The 23,365-nt window shown below is 49.9% G+C and overlaps 1 protein-coding gene across 2 annotated transcripts in view; it reads left to right on the top strand.

Annotated features, from left to right (window-relative positions):
* Window positions 1-2,305: 2,305 nt before the first annotated feature.
* The window catches only part of MRPL52 (mitochondrial ribosomal protein L52), a 47,965-nt gene continuing 26,905 nt past the window's right edge, over window positions 2,306-23,365 (top strand). The window contains exons 1-3 of one of the 2 annotated variants that reach the window (XM_063913579.1): window positions 2,306-2,413; window positions 6,360-6,462; window positions 6,554-6,621. In XM_063913579.1, coding sequence (XP_063769649.1) covers window positions 2,395-2,413; window positions 6,360-6,462; window positions 6,554-6,621 — 190 coding nt within the window. In that variant the 5' untranslated portion in view covers window positions 2,306-2,394. Of the gene's footprint in view, window positions 2,414-2,464; window positions 2,558-6,359; window positions 6,463-6,553; window positions 6,622-23,365 lie in introns of those variants that run through there. The other variant, XM_063913578.1, reaches the window with a different exon arrangement.

Here is a 23,365-nt window from a genome sequence, read left to right as displayed (position 1 = left end):
CTGCACTTCCTGCAGTCAGGGGTGACTATGGGCCTAAAATTGGGTTCCATTAAGGTCCAGATTTCGGCTCTATCGATTTTCTTCCAGAGAGAACTGGCTTCACTACCTGAAGTTCAGACTTTTGTTAAGGGAGTGCTGCATATTCAGCCCCCTTTTGTGCCTCCAGTGGCACCTTGGGATCTCAACGTGGTGTTGGATTTCCTAAAGTCACATTGGTTTGAGCCACTAAAAACCGTGGATTTGAAATATCTCACGTGGAAAGTGGTCATGTTGTTGGCCTTGGCCAGACGTGTATCAGAATCGGCGGCTTTGTCATGTAAAAGCCCTTATCTGATTTTCCGTATGGATAGGGCAGAATTGAGGACTCGTCCCCAGTTTCTCCCTAAAGTGGTATCCGCTTTTCATCTGAACCAACCTATCGTGGTGCCTGCGGCTACTAAAGACTTGGAGGCTTCCAAGTTGTTGGACGTAGTCAGGGCCCTGAAAGTTTATGTTTCCAGGACAGCTGGAATCAGAAAGACTGACTCGCTATTTATCCTGTATGCGCCCAACAAGTTGGGTGCACCTGCTTCAAAGCAGACTATTGCTCGCTGGATCTGTAGTACGATTCAGCTTGCACATTCTGCGGCTGGACTGCCGCATCCTAAATCAGTGAAAGCCCATTCCACGAGGAAGGTGGGCTCTTCTTGGACGGCTGCCCGAGGGGTCTCGGCTCTACAACTTTGCCGAGCAGCTACTTGGTCGGGGTCAAACACATTTGCAAAATTCTACAAGTTTGACACCCTGGCTGAGGAGGACCTAGAGTTTGCCCATTCGGTGCTGCAGAGTCATCCGCACTCTCCCGCCCGTATGGGAGCTTTGGTATAATCCCCATGGTCCCTACGGAGTCCCAGCATCCACTTAGGACGTCAGAGAAAATAAGAATTTACTCACCGGTAATTCTATTTCTCGTAGTCCGTAGTGGATGCTGGGCGCCCATCCCAAGTGCGGATTGTCTGCAATACTTGTATATAGTTATTGTTTAACTAAAGGGTTATTGTTGAGCCATCTGTTGAGAGGCTCAGTTGTTATCATACTGTTAACTGGGTATTGTATCACGAGTTATACGGTGTGATTGGTGTGGCTGGTATGAGTTTTACCCGGGATTCAAAATCCTTCCTTATTGTGTCAGCTCTTCCGGGCACAGTATCCTAACTGAAGTCTGGAGGAGGGTCATAGTGGGAGGAGCCAGTGCACACCAATAGTCTAAAGCTTTCTTTATAGTTGTGCCCAGTCTCCTGCGGAGCCGCTATTCCCATGGTCCTTATGGAGTCCCAGCATCCACTACGGACTACGAGAAATAGAATTACCGGTGAGTAAATTCTTATTTAATTACTGCTAGTGCATGCACGATAATGTACCAGATTAATAACAGGAATGTACTGTAGAAAATACACCATAGTCCTGTGCAGTATAATGTAACCTATGTATAATGTATAATTCAAGTGTGCAGTGCAGTCTGGAACCTGATCCCTAGAGGAGGAGGGCCCACTGGGGGTTACCCCTGTACCTATGTATCTGGGCCAGTCCAACCCTGGGTGGGTGTTAAGGGCTCTACACATATGGCGATGTGCCGCAGAGGTGCCCGACGGCCGATACGGCCGACGGGCGACCCGGCGGCGGGGGGGGGGGGGCAGTGACGGGGGGAGTGAAGTTTCTTCACTCCCCCCGTCACCCGGCTCCATAGACGTGCAGGCAAATATGGACGAGATCGTCCATATTGGCCTGCATGCACAGCCGACGGGGGACCAGCGATGAACGAGCGCGGGGCCGCGCATCGTTCATCGCTGGAGCCTCCACACTGAAAGATATGAACGAGTTCTCGTTCATTTATGAACGAGATCGTTCATATCTTTCAAAAAATCGGCATGTGTGTAGGGCCTATTAGAGTTACTAGCAGACCCTCCAACATGACCCGCCCCACTAGGTACAAAATGCTCTGCTCCTGGACTTTCCTGTTAATTTATGATTTCCATCACCTGTGTTGAACTAGTTAAATGATCAGAAAGCTGTTTCTTCACAGGTGATGGCAAAAATAAATTAAGAGGGAAGTCCAGAAACAGAGCATTTTGTACCTAGTGGGGCGGGTCATGGTCGAGGGTATGTACTAGTGCTCTCACCCCTGACATCTTTCGTGTTACAACAGAGTATTGCATTATATTACACATTAAAAAAAAAAACCCACCAAGCAGTTTGCCGGAGCCGTGCACATAGCCCGCACAATGTCATAGCACCACTAGGTGGCCGGCTGCTCTCACTGCTACAGTCACTTGGTACACTACACTGACGCAGGCGCGCCAGACGTGACCCTACGGCAGCTACAGGACAACCGCAGCCTCATATTCACAGAGCAAGATGGCGGCGCCCATGTTGGGTGAGGACGGGTCTGTATGGTGACAGTGATACAGCGTGGGGCGGGGTATGGGCACCTCACACTCTCGCATTTTTGCATCGCTATACCGGGACAGGGGGCATGAGCTTGAAGTGTGGGCAATGCTGCTGCGGGGCATGTGTTACAGTGAGTGCTCCTGCTTGCAGCCACAGGATTTCTGGTTCCCAGCTAGTGTTATCATGTTAATATTGATCATGTCTTGCACATGCTATGCAGCGCTTCTGCGTAAGACACCGGGTACCCAGCAGTTACAGGCATGTGTGTGGCTCAGGCTGTCACCGTGACATATGCATTAGAAGATGACTGCAAAAAATCATGAGCATACCTCCCAACATGACCCTCTCCAGGAGGGACAGAATGCTCTGCTGCTGGGCTTCCCTCTTACTATATGATTGCCATCACCTGTGCTGAAACACCTTTCTTGTCCATTAACCTGTTCAAACAGGTGCCGGCAATCATACATTAAGAGAAAAGTCCAGAAGCAGAGCATGGTGTCCCTCCTGGAGAGGGTCATGTTGGGAGGTATGCATGAGGGCATTAAGTGTCACACCTGCCCTATGTATGTTCATAGCAGTAAGGTGGTGGCAGGTCTCCGGAGTGTCTTTCGAGTATTTTTAAAGAGTATTATGTGTGCCCCTACTTGATGATAATAATACAATTGGTGAGCGATGAAGTCCCAGCCAGTCACCTCCTAACTGCCATGTCACAGTGCGTTTGAAATATGACAGGATCTGGTTGGTTCTTTATCTCTGTCCTTTTTATCTTTCTCCAAACTTTGATAACTATCTTCCTTGTTTCAAAACCCCCCGTCACTCCTCAAGTTTAGCTAATTACCCCAAACTGCCCTGTAAATGAACCACTTTATTTTAACTATTAATTTTTATTAATTAATGTAGCTTTAACTTTTATGCCCCCCAATACGCGCAAATTATTTATTCAACATACATTTATTGTTCACACTTAGCTGACTCATTTGGGCAGTGCTCTTGTCTCCAGATCAGCATACAAATAGTGTATTGCTGTATGAGGTGCTATTTTTGCTTTTTCCTGTCTCTGGTCAAATGATTTGTCAACTGTTACCTTCCCTGTTATTTTCTAGTATACAGTAGGCCTGCCTCTCCTTATGCAGCAGCCATAACAGCATTCTGAAAGAACTGCTCATTGGAGAAAACATGGCTGCCACCGCAGACCTGTTCCTATGCTTATTTATACCGCTTTCACATCGCTAATGCCGGATCCCACCTGGTAAAAGAAACGTGTCCTTACCGGGTGGCATCCGGCATTTGCTCCCCTCTGCTGGCTTTCCGACCCGGCAATATACCGGGTCGGTTGCCATAGCAGCGGGGGGGGGGGGGGCGCAGCAGCAGCAGGGGCGGGGGTGGAGGCGGCGCTGGGAGATGAGCTCATCTCCTGCGCCGCCTCTCCCTATGCTGTGAATGGGAACCGTGTTGCATCGACGCGGCTCCCATTCACACTGCACCTGACCCGGTATTCAACCCGGGTATAATCCTTCTTTTATACCGGGTTGAATTAGCGGGTCAGGCGACCCGCTAATTCTCAGAAAGTGCTTTCACATCGCACACTGACCCGTGTCGACACGGCAATATGCCGTGTCGATACCGGGTTATTTGTGCTATGTGAAAGGGGTACTACCCTACTGTCCGGTGTCGAGTGCTGGTAGTAATGTCACATAGCAGAGGTGTGCATACCTACCTGTTACACAAATATTTGATCTGTTCATGAAATTTGTAGCATTACTAAACAGTAGTCTGAACCAAAGTGTGAAAAAAAAGTCTTTTTTATTTTATTTAATCTTTTATTGAAGCATCTGAGAGAGGTGGAGAGTCTGTTAGGGAGGGAGTTCCAGTGGTGTGAAGCAGCATGGATGAAGAGCCTAATTCAGATCCGATCACAGCAGCAAATTTGTTGGCTAATGAGAAAAACCATGTGCACTGCAGGGGAGGCAGATGTAACATGTGCAGAGAGAGTTAGATTTGGGTAGGGTGTGTTCAAACCGAAATCTAAATTTCAGTGTAAAAATAAAGCAGCCAGTATTTACCCTGCACAGAAACAAAATAACCCACCCAAATTTAACTCTCTGCACATGTTATATCTGCCCCCCTGCAGTGCACATGGTTTCGTACATTAGCTAACAAATTTGCTGCTGCGATCAGATCTCAATAAGGCCCGAAGTCTTGGAGTTGGAGGAATAAATCAGTTGGGAGAGCAAAGTGTGTGTGGGGTGGAGGGTGGAGAAAGATGCAGTCAGAGATGTAAGGGGGAAATGATTGACTGCTTTGTATGTGGGTGTGAAGAGAATTGGGTTCTGAAGGTGAAAGGGAGCCAGTGTAGGGCCTGGTGAAAAAGAGAGGAAGATGTGCTGCACACTGGCATTGAGGACAAACTCACTGGCATTTAACTGGATCTAGTAGCCCAGGACCTTTGTGTTGGAAGACTGATGAGAAAAGCAGCACCCTGACTTTATAGAATAGGAGACATAAGGATGTAAGCACAAACCTTAAGATGCCCTGTCTTAAGAATTAAAAAGGAAAGTGGAGGAGTCACATGATAAAGCTTGCAGCCAACAGCAAAATGGTCAAATAATAAGCATAATTCAGGTTGGATAGCAGTGTGCGATCCAACCGCAAATATTAAGAAAAATATGCGGGCACATGCGCAGCGCATTTTCTGCTTGTGGGGGGGGGGGGGTCAGAAAATGCGATCGCCTCTGCCTGTCAATCGGGCAGAGGAGGGTGGGCAACGCTCCGTTTCCAGGGAGAATACGGAGCGTTGCGGGGGTGGTGCGTCGCAAACGGGGGGGGGGGCAGCCAAACGGGGTGTGATCATGGCAACTGCGTGACGTCACACGCAGCCGCCGCGATCAAGAACAAGGCGGCGGGACTCCTTGGTTAGCTACGCCGGCAGGAGCCATCCTTGGTTTCTGCTAATGAGCAGAAATTGCGATGCATTCGCAATTTTTGCTTGTTGAACTGGGGGAGGCGCCGGTCAACCTTGCCCAGCGATGGGCGGCCTCCAGCATGCGATCCGAAGGATTACAAATTCTGCTTATTAGCAGAATTTGCAATCCTTACTAAATTAGGCCCGATCTCTCAAGTGAAGCCTGCTCTAGAGATCCAAAAGGATATTTGGAAAAGGCATCTATATGAACAGGTGAACACAGACTGCAGTATTTGGCTTAAGTGGAGGAACAGTTTGGAATAATGGCAAAATGACTTCTGAATCTTGTGCCAACTACAGTAGGTACCTGTAAAAATCAAGGAACTGTATTGTAATCCACAGTGTCCTTTATATGCAAACATCTCTAAAGCTGGGTACACACCTGGCACTATGCACCCGATATAGCGTCCGGTCCGGGAGATTGGACGATCTATCATTTACATCGTCCAGTGTGTATTTACTATATTAATGTGCGCTTCCGCGGGTTGTTAACGATGTACAAAATCTTTAGTTTTCACCTTGAAATCTAAAGATATTGTACAATTTGGCATGCACCTGGATGTGGGTGTATGCCGTCACTGACGAGAAGCAAACTATATTGTTCAGTGTGTATGAACGATATCGTTTGTGAGGGGGATCTTACACAATGTCACATCTGATGTGCTATCGGCAAGTGTGTACCCAGCCTACATCCTGCCACAGAATGACTGTGACTGGAACTGACCTCACACTGCTCAACAAGTCACAAGTGGTTTTCCACATGAGCTACAGTATGTTGTGATTGGCGAGCAGTAAGGGGAGATTGCTGACTTTAGTCACACATTCATTCAGTGTCTGTAGATGGCAACTGCAATTCACACTCTATACCTGCAATTGAATTTCCCCCTCGGGATGGTATATATTTAACACCAGAGCAAACTCTCACCCTCTCTATCATATAGAAATCATGCCTTAACCATTTGTTTTGTAGTGGCACGTTTACATTTGGGAGTTAACCACAGGTTTGTATCGTGCCTATGGAGAAGTTTTCAGAACAGTGCTGAGCTTTGTGCAGGACAGGACTGGAGAATTCGGTGAGTGTTAGTTACAATTTCTGTGTGATTTATCAGGGGGAATATAAGGTACCAAAGAGATTGCATCCTTGCATTTTCTTTCCTCCCTCAGGCATGGCTTAGCTCGCAGTGATTCGGAGTACGGACCCTTGACTGACCTTCCAGACTGGAGCTATTCAGGTAAGTGAATAACTTACATTTGCACAATTTATATAGGGAATAATTGACATGAATGTATTGTTACAGATATATCTACACCAGTTTTTCTGCTGCGGGGTACACTGGGCTCCACAAGGATTAACAGCGGGGTGTAGAGTAGGATCTTGATCCGAGGCACCAACAGGCTCAAAGCTTTGACTGTTCCCAAGATGCACAGCGCCGCCTCCTCTATAACCCCGCCTCCGTGCACAGGAGCTCAGTTTGTAAGTTGGTGCCATGCAGTAAGCAGGCAATCAACAGGGGGGCTGCCTTTGCAGCCCATATTATAGCTTAAATTGAAGAAAGAAGAAAAACTTTGAAGACTTCAAGGGCTGCAGCTTTTATGTATGTCACAAGACTTTGCTGCCGCTCCATCACTCTCCCAGCGGCACTGTATACTCCCGCGCCCTGGTTGCCGGGTAACTACAGCGGAGGCTCCGGTGTCTTTCCTGTCAGTCACACACACCCGCCACTGCCCTCCAGGATCGCGTGTCCGCAGGTACAAGAGGAGGTAAGGGGTCTCTTTGGCCCGCTGTTAACCGTGATCTGGTGCGGCCGTGGGAGGCGGGCCGCGCACTGGCGTGGACACTGTAATCGGGCAGCCGCTCCACTAGTCACCGGGACACTGGGCGCAGGTGGGGGTTTTTTCTCTCATAAAAACCCCGTTTTTACATAGCCCGCAGCGCCCGGTGGGGAAGCCGGCAGGGGGATAAGGCCTAACCTGTAGCCCCTCCCCCAGCCCCATGGCGCCATTTCAGTGAATGTTCCCGCCCTGGAGCTGCATATCTTTCCCTCACTCCCTGTCAGCCGCCATCACAACAGAGCTGAGCTGTTCCTGGGACTGCTGGGGCAAATCCTCCTCTGTAAAGCCGCCTGATCGCCAGCGCTGTGCATTTTACTGGACATTTAAGTATTCTACCTGTCACTGGGACAGTGTTAGTCAAGAAAGAGTGCATACATTCAGGGCTGTGTGGTACAAACGCCCTGTGATATACATCCAGTATCTACTGTGCTTTGTTATATCTATTGTTAACATATATATATATATATATATGTTATTTCTCTGACGTCCTAGTGGATGCTGGGAACTCCGTAAGGACCATGGGGAATAGACGGGCTCCGCAGGAGACTGGGCACTCTAAAAAAAGATTAGGTACTATCTGGTGTGCACTGGCTCCTCCCTCTATGCCCCTCCTCCAGACCTCAGTTAGAGTCTGTGCCCGGCCAGAGCTGGGTGCTCCTAGTGGGCTCTCCTGAGCTTACTAGAAAAGAAAGTATTTATTAGGTATTTTATTTTCAGTGAGCTTCTGCTGGCAACAGACTTACTGCTACGTGGGACTAAGGGGAGAGAAGCAAACCTACCTGCTTGCAGCTAGCTTGTGCTTCTTAGGCTACTGGACACCATTAGCTCCAGAGGGTTCGAACACAGGCACCTGTCCTCGATCGTCCGTTCCCGGAGCCGCGCCGCCGTCCCCCTTGCAGAGCCAGAAGAACAGAAGCTGGAAGACGACGAAATCGGTGGCTGAAGACTCCTGTCTTCATTAAGGTAGCGCACAGCACCGCAGCTGTGCGCCATTGCTCCCAGCACACCTACACACTCCGGTCACTGTAGGGTGCAGGGCGCTGGGGGGGGGGGGGGGGGGGGCGCCCTGGGCTGCAATTGAGGTACCTTTGGCACAAAAACATACATATATACAGTCTAGCACTGTATATATGTAAAAAACCCAGCCATTTTCTCTGACGTCCTAAGTGGATGCTGGGACTCCGTAGGGACCATGGGGAATAGCGGCTCCGCAGGAGACTGGGCACAACTATAAAGAAAGCTTTAGGTCTAACTGGTGTGCACTGGCTCCTCCCACTATGACCCTCCTCCAGACTTCAGTTAGAATCTTGTGCCCGGCTGAGCTGGATGCACACTAGGGGCTCTCCTGAGCTCCTAGAAAGAAAGTATATTTAGGTTTTTTATTTTACAGTGAGATCTGCTGGCAACAGACTCACTGCAGCGAGGGACTAAGGGGAGAAGAAGCGAACCTACCTAACAGGTGGTAGTTTGGGCTTCTTAGGCTACTGGACACCATTAGCTCCAGAGGGATCGACCGCAGGACCCGACCTTGGTGTTCGTTCCCGGAGCCGCGCCGCCGTCCCCCTTACAGAGCCAGAAGCAACTAAGAGGTCCGGAAAATCGGCGGCAGAAGACTTCGGTCTTCACCAAGGTAGCGCACTGCAGCTGTGCGCCATTGCTCCTCATGTACACCTCACACTCTGGTCACTGATGGGTGCAGGGCGCTGGGGGGGGGGGCGCCCTGAGGGCAATATATGACACCTTGGCTGGCAAATCTACATCATATATAGTCCTAGAGGCTATATAGATGTAAAATTACCCCTGCCAGTATTCCAGAAAAAGCGGGAGAAAGTCCGCTGAAAAAGGGGCGGGGCCATCTCCCTCCGCACTAGGGAGGCCAATCCCGGGCCGTTTTTTCAATCCTGGGATTCGGGATTGAAAAACGGTCAATCCCGGGATTACAGTAGGGATTAGAGAAAATTGTAGGGAGCAGGGCTGGAGGAAGTGTGTAGGGAGCGGGAGGTAGGGAGTGTGTAGGTAGCGGTGCGGGAGGTAGGGAGGGTATAGGTAGCGGTGCGGGAGGTAGGGAGGGTGTAGTAGGTAGCGGTGCGGGACTCAGTCAGGACAGAGGGTGTAGGTCGCGGCAGGGAGGGAGGAAGGCTGCACGGAGGGAGATAGGGTGAGTGTAAGTAATAGTACTTACTATTAGACGGGCGGCAACCATTAAAACACTGAACGCGGCGGCATTTCAAATGAAGCGCCGGCCGCCAGCCAACCAGAGCTGGCGGACCGGCAGCCAATCAGGGAAGCGGCCGCAGCAGTCGCTCCTGATTGGCTGCCACTGCAGCTTCCCTGATTGGCTGCCGGTCCGCCAGCTCTGATTGGCTGGCGGCCGGCGCAACATTTGAAGTGCTGCGCGCGTTCTACTTGTTCATGGCTGCTGCCCGCCTAAATGAGTAAGTATTATTACTTACACACCAACCCTCCTGCCGCCGCGCATGCGCAGAATAATCCCGTGAATCCCGGGATTGGATGCTCCAATCCCGGGATTCAAATCCCGGCATTTTTGGGCCCAAATCCCGGGATCCCGCCGATCCCGATCTCGGGATTGGCCTCCCTACTCAGCACACTGGCGCCATTTTTCCCTCACAGCTCCGCTGGAAGGAAGCTCCCTGGCTCTCCCCTGCAGTCTGAACACTACAGAAGGGTAAAAAAGAGAGGGGGGGCACTAAATTTAGGCGCAGTATAGATAGATATATATAAGATATATAAAAAAGCAGCTATAAGTTAAAACACTCATTTATAGTGGGATCCCTGTGTTTATATAGCGCTCTGGTGTGTGCTGGCATACTCTCTCTCTGTCTCCCCAAAGGGCTTTGTGGGGTCCTGTCCTCTGTCAGAGCATTCCCTGTGTGTTTGCGGTGTGTCGGTACGGCTGTGTCGACATGTTTGATGAGGAGGCTTATGTGGAGGCGGAGCAAATGCCTGTAAACGTGATGTCACCCCCTGCGGGGTCGACACCTGAGTGGATGGTGCTGTGGAAGGAATTACGCGACCGTGTCGACTCCTTGCATAAAAGGTTTGACGACATACCTAATGTGGGACAGCCGGCTTCTCAGCCTGTGCCTGCCCAGGCGTCTCAAAAGTCATCAGGGGCTCTAAAACGCCCGCTACCTCAGATGACAGACACAGATGTCGACACGGATACTGACTCCAGTGTCGACGACGATGAGACTAATGTAACTTCCAGTAGGGCCACACGTTACATGATTGAGGCAATGAAAAATGTGTTGCACATTTCTGATGTTACCCCAGGTACCACAAAAAAGGGTATTATGTTTGGAGAGAAAAAACTACCAGTAGCTTTTCCTCCATCTGAAGAGTTAAATGAAGTGTGTGAAGAAGCGTGGGCTTCCCCTGATAAAAAGCTGGTAATTTCTAAGAGGTTACTAATGGCGTACCCTTTCCTGCCAGAGGATAGGTTACGCTGGGAAACATCCCCTAGGGTGGATAAAGCGCTCACACGCTTGTCAAAGAAGGTGGCACTACCGTCTTCGGATACGGCCGCCCTGAAGGAATCTGCTGATAGAAAGCAGGAGGCTATCCTGAAATCTATATATACACATACAGGTGTTATACTGAGACCGGCTATTGCTTCAGCCTGGATGTGCAGTGCTGCTGTTGCGTGGTCAGATTCCCTGTCAGAAAATATAGATACCCTAGACAGAGACACTATATTGCTAAACGTAGAGCATATAAAAGATGCACTTTTATACATGAGGGATGCACAGAGGGATATTTGCCGGCTGGCATCCAAAATTAGTGCAATGTCCATTTCTGCCAGGAGAGGGTTATGGACTCGGCAGTGGACAGGAGATGCAGATTCCAAACGACACATGGAAGTTCTGCCTTATAAGGGTGAGGAGTTGTTCGGGGATGGTCTCTCGGACCTCGTTTCCACAGCAACAGCTGGGAAGTCTACATTTTTACCCCATGTTCCCTCACAACCAAAGAAAGCACCGTATTATCAGGTACAGTCCTTTCGGCCCAATAGGGGCAAGCGGGTTAAAGGCGCGTCCTTTCTGCCCAGAGGCAGAGGTAGGGGAAAGAAGCTGCAGCATACAGCCAGTTCCCAGGAGCAAAAGTCCTCCCCCGCTTCCTCTAAGTCCACAGCATGACGCTGGGGCTTCACAGGCGGAGCCAGGTACGGTGGGGGCCCGTCTCAAATATTTCAGCAATCAGTGGGCTCGCTCACGGGTGGATCCCTGGATCCTTCAAGTAGTATCTCAGGGGTACAAGCTGGAATTCGAGACGTCTCCCCCCCGCCGTTTCCTCAAATCTGCCTTGCCAACCACTCCCTCAGGCAGGGAGGCAGTGTTACAGGCAATTCACAAGCTGTATTCACAACAAGTGATAGTAAAGGTGCCCCTACTTCAACAAGGAAGGGGTTACTATTCCACAATGTTTGTGGTACCGAAACCGGACGGTTTGGTGAGACCCATTTTAAATTTGAAATCCTTGAACACATATATAAAAAAATTCAGTTCAAGATGGAATCGCTCAGGGCGTTTATTGAAAGCCTGGACGAGGGGGATTACATGGTATCACTGGACATCAAGGATGCTTACCTGCATGTCCCCATTTACCATCCTCACCAGGAGTACCTCAGATTTGTGGTACAGGATTGTCATTACCAATTCCAGTCGTTGCCGTTCGGTCTATCCACGGCTCCGAGGGTCTTTACCAAGGTAATGGCCGAAATGATGATACTCCTTCGAAAGAAGGGAGTTTTAATTATCCCATACTTGGATGATCTCCTGATAAAGGCGAGGTCCAGAGAGCAGTTGTTGGTCGGGGTAGCACTATCTCGGGAAGTGCTACAACAGCACGGCTGGATTCTAAACATTCCAAAGTCACAGCTGGTCCCTACGACACGTCTATTGTTCCTGGGGATGGTTCTGGACACAGAACAGAGAAAAGTGTTTCTCCCGGAGGAGAAGGCCAAGGAGCTGTCATCTCTAGTCAGAGGCCTCCTAAAACCAAAACAGGTGTCGGTGCATCACTGCACGCGGATCCTGGGAAAGATGGTAGCTTCTTACGAATCGATTCCATTCGGCAGGTTCCATGCAAGAACCTTTCAGTGGGACCTGTTGGACAAGTGGTCCGGATCGCATCTTCAGATGCATCGTCTGATAACCCTGTCTCCAAGGACACGGGTGTCTCTGCTGTGGTGGCTGCAGAGTGCTCATCTTCAAGAGGGCCGCAGATTCGGCATACAGGACTGGGTCCTGGTGACCACGGATGCCAGCCTTCGAGGCTGGGGGGCAGTCACACAGGGAAGAAACTTCCAAGGACTATGGTCAAGTCAGGAGACTTCCCTGCACATAAATATTCTGGAACTAAGGGCCATTTACAATGCCCTAAGTCAGGCAAAACCCCTGCTTCAAAACCAGCCGGTACTGATCCAGTCAGACAACATCACGGCGGTCGCCCATGTAAACCGACAGGGCGGCACGAGAAGCAGGACGGCGATGGCAGAAGCCACAAGGATTCTCCGATGGGCGGAAAATCACGTGTTAGCACTGTCAGCAGTGTTCATTCCGGGAGTGGACAACTGGGAAGCAGACTTCCTCAGCAGGCACGACCTCCACCCGGGAGAGTGGGGACTTCATCCAGAAGTCTTCCAACTGATTGTAAACCGTTGGGAAAAGCCACAGGTGGACATGATGGCGTCCCGCCTAAACAAAAAGCTAGAAAAGTATTGCGCCAGGTCAAGAGACCCGCAGGCGATAGCTGTGGACGCTCTAGTGACACCGTGGGTGTACCGGTCGGTTTATGTGTTCCCTCCTCTTCCTCTCATACCAAAGGTACTGAGGATAATAAGGAGAAGAGGAGTAAGAACTATACTCATTGTTCCGGATTGGCCAAGAAGAGCTTGGTACCCGGATCTTCAAGAAATGATCTCAGAGGACCCATGGCCTCTGCCGCTCAGACAGGACCTGCTGCAGCAGGGGCCCTGTCTGTTCCAAGACTTACCGCGGCTGCGTTTGACGGCATGGCGGTTGAACACCGGATCCTGAAGGAAAAGGGCATTCCGGAGGAAGTCATTCCTACGCTGATTAAAGCTAGGAAAGAAGTAACCGCAAACCATTATCACCACATATGGCGAAAATATGTTGCGTGGTGTGAAGCCAGGAAGGCCCCAACGGAAGAATTTCAGCTGGGCCGTTTCCTGCACTATCTACAGTCAGGGGTGACTATGGGCCTAAAATTGGGTTCCATTAAGGTCCAGATTTCGGCTCTATCGATTTTCTTCCAGAGAGAACTGTCTTCACTACCTGAAGTTCAAACTTTTGTTAAGGGAGTGCTGCATATTCAGCCCCCTTTTGTGCCTCCAGTGGCACCTTGGGATCTCAACGTGGTGTTGGATTTCCTAAAGTCACATTGGTTTGAGCCACTTAAAACCGTGGATTTGAAATATCTCACGTGGAAAGTGGTCATGTTGTTGGCCTTGGCTTCGGCCAGGCGTGTATCAGAATTGGCGGCTTTGTCATGTAAAAGCCCTTATCTGATTTTCCATATGGATAGGGCAGAATTGAGGACTCGTCCCCAGTTTCTCCCTAAAGTGGTATCAGCGTTTCATCTGAACCAACCTATCGTGGTGCCTGCGGCTACAAAAGACTTGGAGGCTTCCAAGTTGTTGGACGTAGTCAGGGCCCTGAAAATATATGTTTCCAGGACAGCTGGAGTCAGAAAGACTGACTCGCTATTTATCCTGTATGCGCCCAACAAGTTGGGTGCACCTGCTTCAAAGCAGACTATTGCTCGCTGGATCTGTAGTACGATTCAGGTTGCACATTCTGCGGCTGGACTGCCGCATCCTAAATCAGTGAAAGCCCATTCCACGAGGAAGGTGGGCTCTTCTTGGGCGGCTGCCCGAGGGGTCTCGGCTCTTCAACTTTGCCGAGCAGCTACTTGGTCGGGGTCAAGCACGTTTGCTAAATTCTACAAGTTTGACACCCTGGCTGAGGAGGACCTAGAGTTTGCCCATTCGGTGCTGCAGAGTCATCCGCACTTTCCCGCCCGTTTGGGAGCTTTGGTATAATCCCCATGGTCCTTACGGAGTCCCAGCATCCACTTAGGACGTCAGAGAAAATAAGAATTTACTCACCGGTAATTCTATTTCTCGTAGTCCGTAGTGGATGCTGGGCGCCCATCCCAAGTGCGGATTGTCTGCAATACTTGTATATAGTTATTGCTTAACTAAAGGGTTATTGTTGAGCCATCTGTTGAGAGGCTCAGTTGTTATCATACTGTTAACTGGGTATTGTATCACGAGTTATACGGTGTGATTGGTGTGGCTGGTATGAGTCTTACCCGGGATTCAAAATCCTTCCTTATTGTGTCAGCTCTTCCGGGCACAGTATCCTAACTGAGGTCTGGAGCAGGGTCATAGTGGGAGGAGCCAGTGCACACCAGTTAGACCTAAAGCTTTCTTTATAGTTGTGCCCAGTCTCCTGCGGAGCCGCTATTCCCCATGGTCCTTACGGAGTCCCAGCATCCACTACGGACTACGAGAAATAGAATTACCGGTGAGTAAATTCTTATTTTTTACATGAAATGCGGGACAGAAGCCCGCCACTGAGGGGGCGGGGCCTTCTTCCTCAGCACACCAGCGCCATTTTCCCTTCACAGCTCCGCTGGAAGCACGCTCCCCAGGCTCTCCCCTACAGTATCCAGGTACAAGACGGGTTAAAAAGAGAGGGGGGGCACATAAATTTAGGCGCAAATCAATACAAAAAAGCAGCTATTGGGAAAATCACTTATTAGCAGTGAAAATCCCTGTGTTATATAGCGCTGTGGTGTGTGCTGGCATACTCTCTCTCTGTCTCCCCAAAGGACTTTGTGGGGTCCTGTCCTCAGTCTGAGCATTCCCTGTGTGTGTGCGGTGTGTCGGTACGGCTGTGTCGACATGTTTGATGAGGAAGGTTACGTGGAGGCGGAGCAAGGGCAGATAAGTGTGGTATCGCCCCCGTCGGGGCCGACACCTGATTGGATGGATATGTGGAAGGTCTTAAATGACAATGTAAACTCCTTACATAAAAGGTTTGATGACGCTGCAGCCTTGGGACAGCCGGGGTCTCAGCCCGCGCCTGCCCAGGCGTCTCAGAAGCCGTCAGGGGCTCATAAACGCCCTCTATCTCAGATGGTTGACACAGATGCCGACACGGAGTCCGACTCCAGTGTCGACGATGATGAGGCACATTTACAGTCTAAAATGACCAAGGCCATCCGATACATGATTATTGCAATGAAAGATGTATTACACATTTCTGAGAGTAACCCGGTTAATACCAAGAGGGTTTATATGTTTGGGGAGAAAAAGCAGCCAGTGACTTTTCCCCCATCTGATGAATTAAATGAATTGTGTGAAGAAGCGTGGAGTTCCCCTGATAAGAAATTAGTGATTTCTAAGAGGTTACTGATGGCGTACCCTTTCCCGCCAACGGACAGGTTACGTTGGGAAACATCCCCTAGGGTGGACAAGGCGCTGACACGCTTATCTAAAAAGGTGGCCCTGCCGTCTCAGGATACGGCCGCCTTAAAGGAGCCTGCGGATAGAAAGCAGGAAGCTATCCTGAAGTCAGTGTATACACACTCTGGTACTCTACTGAGACCTGCTATTGCTTCAGCCTGGACGTGTAGTGCTGTAGCAGCATGGACTGATACCCTGTCAGACAACATTGATTCCCTCGACAGAGATACTGTTTTGCTAATCCTGGGCCATATCAAAGACGTCGTCTTATATATGCGAGATGCTCAGAGGGACATTTGCCTGCTGGGCTCTAGAATTAATGCTATGTCCATTTCTGCCAGGAGGGTCTTATGGACTCGGCAATGGACAGGAGATGCTGATTCTAAAAAACACATGGAGGTTTTGCCTTATAAGGGTGAGGAATTGTTTGGGGACGGTCTGTCGGACCTCGTGTCTATAGCGACAGCTGGAAAGTCCACTTTATTGCCTCAGGTTTCCTCACAGCCTAAGAAAGCACCGTATTATCAAATGCAGTCCTTTCGTTCCCAATAAGGCAGGAGGGTCAGGGGTGCATCCTTTCTTGCCAGAGGCAGGGGTAGAGGTAAGAAGCTGCACCATGCAGCAAGTTCCCAGGAACAAAAGTCCTCCCCTGCTTCCATTAAGTCCACCGCATGACGTTGGGGCTCCACAGGCGGAGCCAGGTGCGGTGGCGGCGCGTCTCCGAAACTTCAGCAGCCAGTGGATTCGTTCACAGGTGGATCTCTGGGCTATACAAATTGTATCTCAGGGATACAAGCTGGAATTCGAAGCGACTCCCCCCCGCCGTTACCTCAAATCAGCCTTGCCAGCTTCCCCCATGGAAAGGGAGGTAGTGCTGGCGGCAATTCACAAGCTGTACCTCCAGCAGGTGATTGTCAGGGTCCCCCTCCTTCAACAGGGAAGGGGTTACTATTCCACAATGTTTGTGGTACCGAAACCGGACGGTTCGGTGAGACCCATTCTGAATCTAAAGTCCTTGAACACTTATATAAAGAAATTCAAGTTCAAAATGGAATCGCTCAGAGCGGTTATTGCAAGCCTGGAAGAGGGGGATTTTATGGTGTCGCTGAACATCAAAGATGCTTACTTGCATGTCCCCATTTACCCATCTTACCAGGAGTACCTCAGATTTGTGGTACAGGACTGTCATTACCAGTTCCAGACGTTGCCGTTTGGCCTGTCCACGGCACCGAGAATATTTACCAAGGTAATGGCCGAAATGATGATACTCCTTCGGCAAAAGGGAGTTATAATTATCCCGTACTTGGACGATCTCCTCATAAAGGCGAGGTCCAGGGAGCAGTTACTGATCAGCGTAACACTCTCTCAGGAAGTGTTACTACAGCACGGCTGGATTCTGAATGTTCCAAAGTCGCAGCTGATTCCTACGACGCGTCTGCTTTTCCTGGGCATGATTCTGGACACAGAACAGAAGAAGGTGTTTCTCCCGGTGGAGAAGGCCCAGGAATTAGCATCTCTGGTCAGGGACCTCCTGAAACCAAAACAGGTATCGGTGCATCACTGCACGCGAGTCCTGGGAAAGATGGTGGCTTCATACGAAGCCATTCCCTTCGGCAGGTTCCATGCAAGGATCTTTCAGTGGGATCTGTTGGACAAGTGGTCCGGATCGCATCTTCAGATGCATCGACTGATCACCCTGTCCCCCAGGGCCAGGGTGTCTCTTCTGTGGTGGCTGCAGAGTGCTCACCTTCTCGAGGGCCGCAGGTTCGGCATACAGGACTGGGTCCTGGTGACCACGGATGCAAGCCTCCGAGGGTGGGGGGCAGTCACTCAGGGAAGAAACTTCCAAGGGCTGTGGTCAAGTCTGGAGACTTCTCTACACATAAATATACTGGAATTAAGGGCCATTTACAACGCCCTGAGTCAAGCAGAGCCCCTGCTTCGAAACCGGCCAGTGCTGATTCAGTCAGACAACATCACGGCGGTCGCCCATGTAAACCGCCAGGGCGGCACAAGAAGCAGGATGGCAATGGCGGAAGCCACAAAGATTCTTCGATGGGCAGAGAATCACGTGCAAGCACTGTCAGCAGTGTTCATTCCGGGAGTGGACAACTGGGAAGCAGACTTCCTCAGCAGACACGACCTCCACCCGGGAGAGTGGGGACTTCATCAGGAAGTCTTCCAACTGATTGCAAACCGATGGGAACTGCCACAGGTGGACATGATGGCGTCCCGCCTCAACAAAAAGCTAAAAAGATATTGCGCCAGGTCAAGGGACCCTCAGGCGATAGCTGTGGACGCCCTAGTGACACCGTGGGTGTACCAGTCGGTATATGTGTTTCCTCCTCTTCCTCTCATACCAAAAGTACTGAGAATAGTAAGAAAGAGAGGAATAAGAACAATACTCATTGTTCCGGACTGGCCAAGAAGGACTTGGTACCCGGAACTGCAAGAAATGCGCAGAGAGGACCCATGGCCTCTGCCTCTCAGACAGGACTTGCTGCAACAAGGGCCCTGTCTGTTCCAAGACTTACCGCAGCTGCGTTTGACGGCATGGCGGTTGAACGCCGGATCCTAGCGGAAAAAGGCATTCCAGATGAAGTTATTCCTACGCTGATAAAAGCTAGGAAAGACGTGACAGCAAAACATTATCACCGTATATGGCGGAAGTATGTTGCTTGGTGTGAGGCCAGGAAGGCCCCTACGGAGGAATTCCAGCTGGGTCGATTCCTGCACTTCCTACAGTCAGGGGTGACTATGGGCCTAAAATTGGGGTCCATAAAGGTCCAGATTTCGGCCTTATCCATTTTCTTTCAAAAAGAACTGGCTTCACTGCCTGAGGTTCAGACATTTGTTAAGGGAGTGCTGCATATTCAGCCCCCTTTTGTGCCACCAATGGCACCCTGGGATCTTAACGTTGTGTTGGATTTCCTGAAATCCCACTGGTTTGAGCCACTTAAGAACGTGGAACTAAAGTATCTCACGTGGAAAGTGGTCATGCTGTTGGCCTTAGCATCGGCTAGGCGTGTTTCGGAATTGGCGGCTTTGTCATGTAAAAGCCCATATCTGATCTTCCATATGGACAGGGCAGAATTGAGGACTCGTCCCCAATTTCTCCCAAAGGTGGTGTCATCGTTTCATTTGAACCAGCCTATTGTGGTGCCTGCGGCTACTCGGGACTTGGAGGTCTCCAAGTTGCTGGACGTAGTCAGGGCTTTGAAAATATATGTTTCCAGAACGGCTGGAGTCAGGAAGACTGACTCGCTGTTTATCTTGCATGCACCCAACAAGCTGGGTGCTCCTGCTTCAAAGCAAACTATTGCTCGCTGGATCTGTAGCACGATTCAGCAGGCTCATTCTGCGGCTGGATTGCCGCATCCAAAATCGGTAAAAGCCCATTCCACAAGGGAGGTGGGCTCTTCTTGGGCGGCTGCCCGAGGGGTCTCGGCATTACAGCTTTGCCGAGCTGCTACTTGGTCGGGTTCAAACACATTTGCAAAGTTCTACAAGTTTGATACCCTGGCTGAGGAGGACCTTGTGTTGGCTCATTCGGTGCTGCAGAGTCATCCGCACTCTCCCGCCCGTTTGGGAGCTTTGGTATAATCCCCATGGTCCTTACGGAGTTCCCAGCATCCACTAGGACGTCAGAGAAAATAAGATTTTACTCACCGGTAATTCTATTTCTCGTAGTCCGTAGTGGATGCTGGGCGCCAGTCCCAAGTGCGGACTCTCTGCAATACGTGTATATAGTTATTGCTTAAATAAGGGTTATTGTTATGAGCCATCCGTTGAGTGAGGCTCAGTTGTTGTTCATACTGTTAACTGGGTAAGGTTATCACAAGTTGTACGGTGTGATTGGTGTGGCTGGTATGGGTCTTACCCTGGATTCAAAATTTCCTTTCCTTGTAATGTCAGCTCTTCCGGGCACAGTTTCCCTAACTGAGGTCTGGAGGAGGGGCATAGAGGGAGGAGCCAGTGCACACCAGATAGTACCTAATCTTTTTTTAGAGTGCCCAGTCTCTTGCGGAGCCCGTCTATTCCCCATGGTCCTTACGGAGTTCCCAGCATCCACTACGGACTACGAGAAATAGAATTACCGGTGAGTAAATTCTTATATTATATATATATATATATATATATATATATATATATATATAATATATATATAGTTCTGGATGGAACGGCACTCAGAGGCTTTTCTTAAGCAAATAACGTGTATTAAAAGTTCAATAATACATCAATTCAGTCAATCAGCGATTGACTGAATTGATGTATTATTGAACTTTTAATACACGTTATTTGCTTAAGAAAAGCCTCTGAGTGCCGTTCCATCCAGAACTGTATACTAGCGGTGCACACCGTTTTTGGACCAGGACACCGGGGTAATTGAACTATTTATTGAGTGCCGGACCCAATCGATATATATACTGAGTATTACTTTGTATTGCTAGTCCAGTGCAGTTTTATGGTGTATAATTTCTGCATGGTACGCTTGTGACTATATATGTGTGTGTGCATGTAGCTGCTGCGTGGCTGCCATATCGGGTATTTCACTCAGCGTGCTACTCCTATATTCTGTAACCAGAGGGGGCGAAGTGTATCAAGTATTCTGTATAATATTGTTTTTTCACAAATTATACTTGCTGTGTATTTTTCTTTGTGATTTATAGTCACCATATAACTCTTGGATTCCCAGTTTGTGCTGACAGGAAAGTCACACTGCACTTGGAGTTCTTGTTAGGTATATCGCTGCTAAGATTGTACTGGGGTGTCCCAATATTGTGCTTACTAGTATGTCAGCTACACGAGGCAACGGAGCTGGGGCTTCTCCCACATTGCGTGGTGGTGATGCCGCAGGCATTTTGGAGGAAAATATGGCAGCAGACAGTTCAGGTTCAGGGGGTTCCTTTCCAACCAGTGGGTCCATAGCACCAGGGGCAACAAATTACCCACCTTGGGCTACCTTTTCCACGCTGTTAAACACACTTGTAACTAAACTGGTGCCCCCTGTGGGACCACCTGTGCCAATGCAGCAGTTTATGGTCCCTGCAATTAATCCACCATGGGCAGATCAAATCTCCACTCAGTTACAGCAATTGAACCGGTCACTGACTAAATCTAAATCTCACTCTCGCCCACCTAAGACGTCTTGTAAACGGGCCATTACCTCCTCACAATCCACTGCTATCCCGGACACATCCTCTGAGGAGGATGGTGCATATACTGACCCCATAGACACTGACTCAGATGCTTCTGATGGGGAAGGGAAGTCAGTGGTGGATGTCCCTCACTTGATTGAGGCTATCAGGCTCATTCTTCAGGTCTCTGATGAACCTGAGCCTGAGGCTGTCTCTAAAAATCCGGACAGATTTAAACGTAAGAGGGTGGTTAAACAAGTTTTACCTCATTCTCAACACCTGGCTGACATACGTCAGGAGTCCTGGGAAAATCCGGGGACGAAATTCACACCGAATAAAAGACTGTTGGCTTGCTATCCTCTCGCTGCGGAGCTATGTAAAAATTGGGAAACTCCTCCGCCCGTAGATTCTCATGTGGCACGCATGGTAGTTTCCTCTGCTCTGCCTGTAACTACCGTCACCTCTCTGAAGGAACCGACGGATAGACGAGTGGAGGGTTGTTTGAAATCTATGTATACCTTAACGGGGGCTGTGCATATGCCAACCATCGCAGCAAATTGGGCTGATGAGACTGTTGAGGCGTGGGCTCAGGAGCTGGAGACGGAGCTGCCTTCTAATGCATCTGAGCATGCTCGACAATGTCTCTCGTATATTGCGACGGCTTCTCTGTACCTTAAGGAGGCGGCCTCCGATGCCGGGGTTCTGGCGGCCAAGGCTGCTACTACGTCCATCTTGGCCAGACGTATCCTTTGGTTGAGATCCTGATCGGTGGATATGGATTCCAAGAAAACCCTGGAGGTGCTTCCTTTCAAGGGAGGCATTCTCTTTGGAGAAGACCTCAATAAGATTGTGGCTGATCTAGCTACTGCTAAAACAGCTTGCCTACCTAGTATGGCTCCTTCCACGCAGAAGGCTAAAAGTACTTTTCCCTCTGCCTTTTCGTCCTCCAGGTAAAGCAAAAGGTCAGGCGTACCCAAAGCAAGCTCGTGCCAAGCCCAGACCGAAACGAGCCTGGGCTGCCCGTCAGCCTGCTTCCAAAACTGACAAGCCTGCCGCATGACGGGGCGGGGATCCCAAGGTGGGGGGCCGACTTCTAGGTTTTGCCCAGGAAAGGTTGAAGACCACTTCCGATGCCTGGGTAAGGGAAGTCGTCCCATATCCTTCAAGAATCGTCCCCCTCATCGATTTTGCCTGACAGATGTTCCTCTGGACCCAACAAAGGCAAACACTCTGCATTCGGTGGTACATTCCCTCCTGTCCACAGGAGTGGTAGTACTGGTGCCTCTAGCTCAGAGAGGCAAGGGGTACTATTCACCACTGTTTCTAGTCCCGAAACCGAACGGGTCCTTGCGGCCCATTCTCAATCTGAAGTCCTTGAACAAGTATGTGCTGGTCTCCAAGTTTCGTATGGAAACTCTGCGCTCTATTGTTCTGGCCTTGGAGCCTGGGGACTACGTGGTCTCCCTGGACATACAGGATGCCTACCTGCTATATTCCTATTGCAGTGTCTCATCAGCAGTACCTCAGGTTTGCAGTGGGCAATCTTCATTACCAATTTCGGGCGTTACCGTTTGGTTTGACAAAGGCTCCCTGAGTTTTCACCAAAGTAATGGCGGTCATGACGGCTACACTCTGCCGTCAAGGGGTCAGGATCCTACCGTACTTGGACGACTTGTTGATCCTGGCAAATTCCCCAGAACTTCTTCTGTGTCATCTAGATCTGACGGTCCAGTTCATGAAAGCCCACGGATGGCTGATCAACTGGAAGAATTCCTCCATGGTTCCTGCTCGGAGCATGATACACCTGGGAGCGTTATTGGATACTCACAACCAACGGTTGTTCTTGTCTCAGGAGAAAGTCCTGAAGCTTCAGGACAGGATTCAATGCTTCCTATCTCGTCCACAAGTGTCGATACATTCGGCAATGCAAGTGCTAGGTCTCATGGTGTCTGCTTTCGACATGGTGGAGTATGCTCAATTCCATTCTCGCCCTCTGCAGACGTTAATGCTGACCAAGTGGGATGGCCTGCCTCACCGGATTAGATCTCACATGATCTCCTTCTCTCTGGAGGTCCGTCTGTCACTGAGCTGATGGCTTCAGGACCAACGATTGAGCAGGGGCCGTCCCTTCTGGACATCCAACTGGGTCCTGCTGACGACGAATGCCAGTCTGAGAGGTTGGGGCGTGGTGTTGGAACAACACTCTCTTCAGGGTCGGTGGACCAAGGAGGAGTCTCTACTCCCGATAAATATTCTGGAATTGCGGGCAGTGTTCAATGCGTTGACAATGGCCCAGCATCTAATACAGAACAGACCTGTTCAAGTACAATCGGGCAACGCCACCATGGTGGCGTACATCAATCATCAAGGCGGCACTTGAAGCCGCATGGCAATGAGGGAAGTATCACGGATTCTTCAGTGGGCAGAACGCCATCTGCCTGCCATATCCGCAGTGTTCATTCCGGGGGTCCTAAACTGGGAAGTAAGCTT

This window comes from Pseudophryne corroboree, chromosome 1, assembly GCF_028390025.1.
Source record: "Pseudophryne corroboree isolate aPseCor3 chromosome 1, aPseCor3.hap2, whole genome shotgun sequence".
In the NCBI taxonomy this organism is placed as follows: Eukaryota; Metazoa; Chordata; class Amphibia; order Anura; family Myobatrachidae; genus Pseudophryne; species Pseudophryne corroboree.
The sequence above is the reverse complement of the archived record's forward strand: the minus strand, read 5'-3'. Positions and strand labels throughout refer to the sequence as shown.